Source organism: Silurus meridionalis, chromosome 26 (genome assembly GCF_014805685.1).
Source record: "Silurus meridionalis isolate SWU-2019-XX chromosome 26, ASM1480568v1, whole genome shotgun sequence".
Classification (NCBI taxonomy): Eukaryota; Metazoa; Chordata; class Actinopteri; order Siluriformes; family Siluridae; genus Silurus; species Silurus meridionalis.
Window position 1 is genome coordinate 4,117,263 of NC_060909.1, and position 10,078 is coordinate 4,127,340.

General features: G+C 39.7%; 1 protein-coding gene across 3 annotated transcripts; it reads left to right on the forward strand.

The window, feature by feature from the left end:
• The first annotated feature begins 1,890 nt into the window (after positions 1-1,890).
• cpeb1b (cytoplasmic polyadenylation element binding protein 1b) lies at positions 1,891-9,842 on the forward strand. Of its 3 annotated transcripts, none has more exons than XM_046841071.1 (12): positions 1,891-2,048; positions 2,422-2,590; positions 3,904-4,095; positions 4,589-4,806; positions 4,919-5,168; positions 6,131-6,244; positions 6,333-6,449; positions 6,767-6,903; positions 7,224-7,422; positions 7,768-7,862; positions 7,996-8,076; positions 8,548-9,842. In XM_046841071.1, the coding sequence occupies exons 1-12, from the start codon at positions 2,034-2,036 to the stop codon at positions 8,656-8,658; spliced, it is 1,698 nt and encodes a 565-aa protein (XP_046697027.1). In that variant the 5' UTR covers positions 1,891-2,033; the 3' UTR covers positions 8,659-9,842. The 3 variants fall into 3 exon arrangements, with proteins under 3 accessions (XP_046697027.1, XP_046697028.1, XP_046697029.1); XM_046841072.1 differs by having other exon boundaries at positions 6,333-6,437; XM_046841073.1 differs by having other exon boundaries at positions 6,333-6,422.
• The last annotated feature ends 236 nt before the right edge of the window (positions 9,843-10,078 follow it).

A 10,078-nucleotide genomic window follows, 5' to 3' on the forward strand; every position in this document is an offset into this window, starting at 1 on the left:
AATACTTGGTTGATATGATTGAGACTGAGCTTGATTACATTTTTGGGGAATAAAGTGTAATACATTAATAAATTCAGATGTACTTGCAAGTGTAAGTACAGGTATTAGTGGTGGTTTAGCTAATCATATATAATAGCTAATCATCTAGAGAGAGAGAGAGAGAGAGAGGATATATATATCACACACACACACACGAATGGACAATTTCAGATGTCTAATTCATATTTATGTAGGTGCCAGCAACATGGGGAGTACTGTTCAGTTTGTGCCGTGAACATATACGGGCACTGGATGTAATTTTATTTAAGAATTCTTATAATTAAATTTTATTTTTGTAATGCAATTAATTTTGTTTCATTAATAAAAAAGTTTTTCCAAGTGATTGGCTTTATTACAATTATATTGTGGCTCCTGTTCTAGCAGAAGTATCCGGGTCTTGAAGTCTCTTTCTCTAATGTCTAACAAAGTTTACCAAAACTATTCCACTTATCAAAAGGTGGTACGGTCAGATCTCTGAAATGCACACTGCAAATGGCCAAACAGTCAGCACAGGACAGCTCAATTAATACTCGTCAGGCTGCAGAAGTATTCTATATTATTGCAACCTAATTTACAAATATACAGTAGTGCAAATTCTAAGTCACTTCTGTGTTGGTGTAACTGATGTCCCTATAGACTATAGACTATATAGACTCGGGTTTGTGCATCATAACCATAACTGAGGCCAATGCAATTCGCAACATTATACAATAAAGATACATATGAAGCAGCAACCAATGCGATGCAATATGATTAATCTCTGTTACTATGCAGTGCGATTTGATTTGATTCAAAACATTACGATGCGATGTGAAAATAAAATGGCGCTGTACAATTCAATATGGTACAGATAGTATACTTTTATTTCTTCGGTTTAGACAGCAAATCATAAATAAAAAAAAAGATCATTAAAAGTGCATTCTGATTTCCAACACATGGCCATTTTGTAGTGCAAAAAAAAAAAAAAAAAGATTAAATAAAAACGAGAGGTTCTTTTCCTGTTCTGTCTTCAGGAAGTTACAGCTCTACCTCTGCCATGTTAATCTGTAGTCTATGTGACTCTCAGGACACACCTCGGTCTCCGTAATGTTGTGATACATCATTCACGTAGCAGCAATGGTGCTGAGAGAACGTTCTTGAGAAAACTTTAGCAATCTACAAATAAAATATTGGTCACAAATTGTTGGTCATTTTCTAAATAAAAGCATAGAACATCTACTAATAATTATGTATAAATAAATTGGATTTTACTAATGCAAATATGAAAAAAAAAAAAAAACGACGCATTGCGATGTCAACTTGTATCCGATGCACCAGTGCAAATCAGTGAATCAATCTTATCAGGGCCGTGGATCATTTGGTTGCATGCTGCAGAGAATAAATACACATTTTTAAAAGTTTTATTTTCTTTTATTCGACTGTGGACCCTCTGTAAGCTGTGACTACTTTGGCTAATTTAATGCAATTATGTCAGTTGTAGGATTTTTCTATGGATCGATAATCTCATACTGATTCTGCATAATGGGGCGTTAATCATGCATTTTCATTATATATGCAATAAATTTTTTTTTATAAAAAATATATATATTAATCATATATTAATGTAATTGTTTAGTTGCATGATGGCGTGTGGGGGACAAAAAAAATGGGGGACAATTATACTTGAAAAAAGATCTGATCAGTTTTCCCACTCAAGTTTCTATCCAAATGCACGAATGGAAATAAACCGGTGTCGCTAACAAACCGGTGCAAACGTCATTCTTTTGCAAACAAACACGTGTATCCTATGTGGCGGCCCAATTACGCATCGGCTTCTGATTGGTCAGTGTGCTCAGCCAATGAGCGCGGCGCGTGATCAGGGCGAGTTAGCGTGCACGCAGATAGACAGCAGATGTTCCTAATGAGGCCTGATTTTCCTTCAGAGGGCTTAAGTTCGTTTTCCACTGACGGCGAGTCTGTTGGTGTTTTAGCTCGTTCACTTTCGTAATTCTACCATGGCGTTTTCTCTGGTGAGTTTAATTTCCCATGTTAATTTTTTTTAAAGGTAATATCTCGGAAAAAGAGGCCCCTCCAGTCTTTTGCTTCCTGTTAGCGTCATATGTCAGTGTTAGTGTAGTCGTTATGGTCAAACCTTTTAACCATGTTGAATATATTATTTATTTTTTTTGGTCTGTTTAAATACTATGCTTGAATAATATACAAAAAATGCTATTATTTGTGTCTTTGTTTGTCTAAAGCTTAGGCCTGGGGGGAAAAAGTACTAAAGTTTGCATAAGCACCCTTTCTTGTCCTACACAAAAACCAAGGAAACGTTTGGTACTCATACTTCCTGTAAGTGTAATATGACTTCTATAAGTTTATTTATTTTTGTTCTTCTTTTAGAGAGATAGTCCGAGAGCTCTTAACCGTTGGGATTCAGAGACACCAGCCCTGTCCACATGCAGTAATGCAGACATCTTTCGCAGGATGAACACCATGCTGGGAAACTCTCTGGACCTCACAGGGGTGTGCACCACTCCCAGTGCCAAGACCAAGAGGGATTCCTTGATTGGTAATTTGGTTACTGGGTTGGCTGTAGTACTTAATCCTTAACACCCAAGCTTTTGCACCTTAAACGTGCATCTTTCACCTGGACGTGTGAAATGTTGGGTAGATTATATTTTAAATGTACATGCTAACGCAGGGAAATGCTCTTTAACCTCTACCAGTAACAAGCTGTTCTGCTCCTGGGGCTTTATTTGGGACAGAATTGGTTGAGTGTAAGCCTGGATTTCTTTATGTATTAAATATACTATTAAATATAGCTATATTTGGTCATTTGTTTAGTGATTAGTTTTGTGGTCATGGAAAAATGTATATGCAATGCTTATGACTTATGTGCAGTTGAGAACTTGATTTAGCAATAAAATGCAGTTTCCAGTATAAAAGTGGTAAATAGACCTGCCAATGGAATCGGAAACAAAATAAAGCATAAGTTGTGCAATAGAATGGTCTATAAGGATAAAATATTCAGTATGTGGGGCATTTGTAATGGCAACGGGTGCTGTCTTGCAACATGCACAGTCCATTTGATAAATAGAATTGAATTGCATGGCAAAAATTTGGACAGATTTTTAGTTTGTTTTCCAATATAAAGTTCTAGGTTTCTATTGGCTTGGACAGGCAGATTAGGTATACTCATTGTATTATAAGTGTCTTGCAAAAATTCCCAAATTTGCATTCAATTTCCATCATCGACTAGTTGCACATTTTTTTTTATTTTCATTTACTTTGTCTTTCAAATATGCAAATAGCTTCATTTAGTGCTGCGTTGGTCATGCAACATCAAGCACCCAAGACATGCGCTGATGCTGCTGAATCCAATCCGGAGCTGCTGGATGGTGTCCAGCTCAGAGGAAGCGATGCAGTGCTTCCATCCTTCAGCCTCTGATCACGCAGCCTCTGTCTGCCACCTTTCTGTGATTCGCCAGGCATCTCCTTTTCTCCCCAGCCTGCAGCTCACGTCTCATTTCCACTGCCTCAGTCTAAGGACTGCAGCCCTGGGGAAGGCTGTGCTAGTTGTTAGCCTGCAGGGGAATTTGAGAGGAATTCGGTGGTGTCTCGGGGGGCCGTGGGCTGGACGTTAGCAGCAGAGTGTGAGGGCATCAGCACCTCGATCACATGTCGCTGCATGGCATCTGCAGTGGCCTCGTGCACTCCGGCTTGCCAGCTTGCAGATTTATTCTATGACAGAGCTTAGAGAGAATCAGTGTTTATCAGTAGAGAGTAGAGGCTGCTTTTGAGCTGCGTGTCTTTTAAATACTCAGGCAGCTGATGCAGAGCATACACATACCTTGCTTTTTTCTTTCTCTGTTGTATTAACAGAGCGTGCGGACTCCGATCTGTGCGCTGTCCGTAGCAGGATGCTTTTTCCCAGCAATGGGCAGGAGTCATCTCGTGCTCTGCCCGATGTCACCGAACTAGGCCTGGGCCTGCAGTCCCTCAGCTTGTCTGGGTGGGAGAGGCCATGGATCAGCCATGACTCGGATTCATCAGCCCCAAACAGCAACCCTTCAAGTAAGTAATGGGTTAATAGGTTTTCTAAACTATTATAACTTATGACTGTTTTGCTTTATATTTTAAATATTAAAAACATTCTTGTGCTATTTATTTTCAATACTGTGGTGTCATTTAAGAGAAACTACACTGACATTCTTGTCTATAATTGCACATGTAATTAAATTATTTTTAAGATTTCAATTGTAAACATTACACTAATAGATTTTTTGGTCTAAGCAAATAAAAATTTCTCAGAGGTGATTGAGGCTAAATTTAGAGGTTCAAAACAAGGCCTCTAAAGTGAGTCAGATCTTTGTGTAAAGGATGTCAGATTCTCTGCCTGCCTCATGCCCTGCCTAGTCCTAGAAGCAGTAAAACATTCTGGAGTTCTTTGTCTGCATGGATTTTACCACCAATATCCAGTTCTACAATCCCTCCCTCACCCCCAATGGTATCTTATTAATCACTGTTAATTAAATGGTCAGTGTTTAACATGACTGCTGTTTTGCAGTGCTCGGGATGTTGGGAAGTCCTCTGGACCAACTCCTGAACAAGCCTCAGGGCTTAATCACAAACGAGCCCAATACAGGTGCTTCAGACTTCTTGGAGAAGTTTCCAGCTTTGGCACGCATGAACTCTCGTTCACTGCTGGGTTCCCATTCCAGCAGCCCTGTGGACTCTGAGACCAGTGGCTTCAGCTCTGGCTCTGATCATCTTTCTGACCTGCTGGTGAGGTGGCAGCTTGGCTTCCATGTCTTTTTAAATATAATTTTTTTTTTTTTTTTTTTTTTAGCTTAATCTTTAATTTTATTCTTGTAATCCTTGTTTTTCTTCTGAGCAGTCCTCTTTGAGGATCTCCCCCTCTATGCCCTTCATGCCCAGCTTGCAGAAAGACCCATTAAAGCTTAGTCTAAGCTCCCGCCTGGACCATGACAGCTCTCCTTTGACCGCACCACAAAGTGCTCCCCCGGGCAGCAGTGTGTCTCGTCGCTGGCCTGGAGCCTCAGTCTGGCCCAACTGGGACCTGCTTGAGACCCCAGATGGCCCGTTCAGCATTGAGAGGGAGGCTCGCCTTCATAGACAAGCTGCTGGTATGCTGAGTTGTTTTAAATGGTTATAAATGCATGCCCTTTCTGCCTGACTTGTAGTTTTTAATGCTGATTAAAAGTACTTGCTGGGATCACAATTTATACCACTGAACTGAAACATTTTTCAATCTTGCAAACGTTCATGTCCTACAAACAAGAACAAGCCTGGAGGTCTTGTGTATTGCAAACACTTATCCTTTTGTTTAAAATTTGAGTAAGCATTTATGCTATAGCCACAACGCCACATTTTTTTTTCTGTTCATGGAGTTTCTGTAGCCAGTGGTATGAAGGTTTTGGTTTTAAGTCAATTTCTATTCTCCTAACCTATTGATCGAATCAGTGTTGAACAGTAACAAAGTAAATGTAATTTGTTACTGTATACATGAGCTATTTTGCATATCTGTACTTTACTGAAGTATTTCCATTTAGGGAGACTTATTTAACTTCATTACATTTTAGTCAAATTACTTTTTACCCAACTACATTGTGAAAGTCTTTTTTTTATTTTAATTTTATTTAAATGGATAAAAACTGGTCAAGCACAAAGCAAGACAACAAGTTTAAGTTTTGATTGCTGCTTGGTGTGTCTACTCATCACCAACATGCAGTTCAACAGCATATGGAACATTTTCAAGAGGAATCAATGGTGAACTCGTGACTCAAACTTGCCACAACACCTGTGGCCTTATTTCATTTTAAGTGGTTAAAGGTTTTGGGCTCTTATTTATTCGATCAGTGTTTGACTCATTATATTAATAGATTGATGGTGACTTTGGTCTTTTCACATACTCTAAGCAGGAGTTGTAACACAAATAATAGGACCATTTAGCCATAAGTACATCTTTGCTTTTCTGTATTAATATTAAAATTACTGGAGTAATTTTATCTACTGTTTTAACGAAAGCACATGGTTTATGTACTTGAGCGTGTAATTTCAGACTAGTAACCTGTTGTCTTTATACCAGCCATTAACGAAGCCACCTTCACATGGAGCGGCCAGCTTCCATCCAGAAACTACAAAAACCCTGTGTACTCCTGTAAGGTCTTTCTTGGAGGAGTTCCTTGGGACATTACTGAGGGTGAGGTTTTTGCTGGTTACCCATATACTGAAATATTTCCATTTTATGGTCCCTTATGATTTATTTGCCTTGTATTCTTTTACTTCAGCTGGCTTGATTAACACATTTAACTGTTATGGCCCACTGAGTGTGGAGTGGCCTGGTAAGGATGGCAAACATCCTCGCTGCCCTCCTAAAGGTAATATGCCCAAAGGTAATGCAATGGGTAGGTTTCTCAGTTCATTCTAGCACTTTGGAGGTGGTTTGCACCAGCATTTGGGTGAGAGGCACTGAGGTTTTGGATGACTGGTCTTTGAGAATAGATATTCATGTGAAGTTTACTGGCTTTTGCATGCGATACCTGCACTTGTCAAACCTGCATGTGATGTGGTGCCTCTTCCTTCCTCCTAAGTGTATGTACGGTATACTTTTGTTCTTTGCAGCTGTTTAGTTTCCTGGCCATTGGTTATTGTATGTGCGGCTTTTTTTTTTTCTCCTCCAGTTTGCAACGAGTTCAGGGTCTGAGATTTTTGTTTGTTATAGGTTATGTGTACCTGGTGTTTGAGTCTGAGAAGTCAGTGCGAGGTCTGCTCCAAGCCTGCACTCAGGACCTTCTTCATCCTGAGGGCTACAGCGAGTATTACTTCAAAATGTCCAGCAGGAGGATGCGCTGTAAGGATGTAAGCATTGCTGCGTTGGTTACTCTTTAAATGGTCAGTTTCAAATTGCCATTTTAATGCTTTTATTGACCTTCTCTATGTACAGTATGTAATTGTAAACTGGAGATGCAATGCACTTTTTGGCTCGTTGTGGCAGCCTTGGTATACCCTTTTTGTTGACTACTTGCATTTTGTTCACTGATGGAATACAACTCGTTCTTGGACAATTGTGCAAATAATTTGGAAATGCGATGCATGTAGGCGAATTAGCTGGTGCCCATAAACTTTGAAAGGCATGTAAATTCTGTGGGATAACTCCACTTCATCCTGTGCTCTTCTAGGTGCAGGTGATCCCGTGGGTGATCTCGGACAGTAACTATGTTCGCTGTCCTTCCCAGAGGCTAGACCCCAGTAACACGGTGTTTGTAGGAGCTCTGCATGGCATGCTCAACGCTGAAGCTCTTGCAAGCATTATGAACGATCTGTTTGGAGGAGTCATGTATGCTGGGATCGACACGGACAAGCACAAGTACCCGATTGGTGAGATTCATAATGGGATTTATTACTGTGAATATGAAATAATGCTTAGATTTTAGTGACATTTTTTTGAGCACTAGGTGCAGATGCTGCATCAGAAGCCTGTGATTTTCCCCATTGCTTTGCATTTCAGTGTTCAGGGAATTGCGGAATTGGTATTGCTGCAGTTCCAGCATTAGTTTTTTGCACAAGAGACTGACTATTTCATTGTGTAAAGTTGGTTAACAAGGGGGTGGGACTGAATGTTTTGAGCTGCTCAAATTTTACTTTTCCCCCATATGATCTACCTAGGGGAACATTTTGTTCATACTTTTCTCACTTTAAACAGCTTGTGCTTCTCATTCACAGGGTCTGGTCGTGTAACCTTTAACAACCAGCGCAGCTACCTGAAAGCTGTTAGTGCTGCGTTTGTTGAAATTAAGACCCCCAAATTCACAAAAAAGGTACAAAATGGTTACCCTTAATTTTAAGACATAAGTCATGGTGTGCCAATGTTTTTAAAAACCTCACTTTAAGTGGGTATGATGTCTGTTCAGAATGGCCAGTGCTTTTTAACTGGAGGATCTGATATTTTAGGTTCAGATTGACCCCTATCTGGAGGATTCCATGTGTCAAGTGTGCAGCCGCCAACCTGGACCCTTCTTCTGCAGAGACCAGGTAAAAATGCTGTAAAACACTTTCAGGGCTTTTGTAGTGAGCCAATTTAGATGAACCCTTTTAGATTTGTAAAATATTTAGCTTTTTATTCTGAACTTTCAGATTTCTTTAGGAGGGGGGGGAGCTCTTATGACTGAGCATTTGTTTGCTTTTCTATCAAATAGTTTAGTCAAAGCAGCCATGAACAAAATAAGGTCATTATTGCAAATAAATGAAGACGGCAGTTGGGTACATGACACAAACTTTTCGCTTTTTAATCATGATGGTATTTGTTATTGATGGAACTTGATTTCAATAAATTAGACCTGATTTTATTTCATTACTATGGTGGGGCTTGAAAATCCACCCCCTCTAAAGTGGGGGATTGGCAGAAAGTTTGAGAAACACTGGTTTCCCCAATTACATATAATAATTGGAATAAATCTGAAGTACAACCTCGATTTCGCTACTGATTACATTTATTTTTCACAGGCCTGCTTTAAGTACTACTGCCGCTCATGCTGGCACTGGCAGCATTCCATGGATATCCTGAGCAACCACCGCCCTCTAATGCGCAACCAGAAGAATAGGGACTCCAGCTAAAAGCCTTGCTTAACCTGGCAACCACGTGCTCCTGCCTGGATCGCCAGCACGCCTCCGGACCAGCTCCAGCGCCAGGCCTGTGGCAGGCATCCCCAATGGTGTGGGTTTGCGCAAGCGCTGTAGAAAGTTCACTTTGGCACTTTTTTTTTCCTTTTTTTTTTGGCTTGTTCACTTTGGCACTTTGCACAGTGATCTGATGGGTTTGCAGGGCCCCCCTGGATTTTTTTTTGGGGTGGGAAGAATAAGGCCATGGTTCAGAAATGCTTTTCCTAATGGAAATTTAAGTTGCATTTTTCTTTTTTTTTTTTTTTTTTTCCTTCATGAACAGTCATGCAAGTTTCTTTAACTAACCGAAGCCATACAGTGCCTTTAAATTGGTTCCTCCTTTCTAGCTGCTTTTCCCATTGCAGTTAGCTGGGGTTTTTTACTTTAGAAACACCGATACATGAAGCCCAACTTTCATCTTCCAGACATTTTACGCAGTTTTTTTTACTAATTTTTACATAAAACGGTTTTAAGTCAGGACAAAAAAGATTGAACCGAAATCTACCTATTGGCTTTTTTAATTTTGCTCAGGTTTTTTTTTTTTCCCCTTTCTCCACAACATTTCCTGGAGAGTTTCTCCCTTGTCCGGCTTTACGTTAGTGGAACAAGGGATTTGGGTGTAATGTTTTCACCAACCCAGACTTTTTAGTGCATGCCGTCCAGAGGCATAGCTTTTACTGGGTTGCATCAAGTTTTTTGGATCAACTCAATCAGAAATGTGAATGGCCATAGATTGCACATAGTTTTATTGTTGCACTTTTTAATTTGCACTTTGGAAAGGGGTAGGTTTTTAATCACTTATTTTTGAACATCAGCAGGTATAGCTATGGGCATGATCTCAGATTACAAACAGCTGCTTGTTGAATGTACTATTCTAAACTTCACTTGAATGTACCATTGGAGCCTTAGTAGACCAAATGCAGATGTCACTTTATTTCCAGCCTCTGGAATATCAAAAGATCAAAGATGTGTGTTCAGTACCTGGACTGTCATTTCTTCACATTGGTTCCTTGCTGAGCCTCTTGAGCCCAGCTGCTTTGTCTTTTATTCTACCTCATTGTGGTCTGCTGAGTTTGAGTACTTACAGCTGTGAAGTTCAGTTTTTTTGATTGGGCACAATAAAGGTGTTTAAGCATTCATATCGCTTGTTGGTTTTTATGCATTTTATGACTGTTTGCTAAATGATTAGGTGCTATAAATAAAAAAAAATTAGCACCCCAAATTGAATTTTTCTTCCCAAAATCTTATTTTTGGGGTGCTAATAACCTGATGTCCACTAGGTGGTGTCCATATCGCATTATATTACATTTATAGGTAATGCTGTGGTGGTGTGCAATATGAACTGACTGAACAAGTAGCTTGATGTTGTGTCCCA

Bases quoted from the DNA above. Each gene is read 5' to 3' on its own strand.
- cpeb1b (XM_046841071.1), top strand. The intron at 4,096-4,588 runs GTAAGTAATGGG...GCTGTTTTGCAG, and splicing joins CCCAAACAGCAACCCTTCAA to TGCTCGGGATGTTGGGAAGT. The intron at 6,450-6,766 runs GTAGGTTTCTCA...TGTTTGTTATAG, and splicing joins GCCCAAAGGTAATGCAATGG to GTTATGTGTACCTGGTGTTT.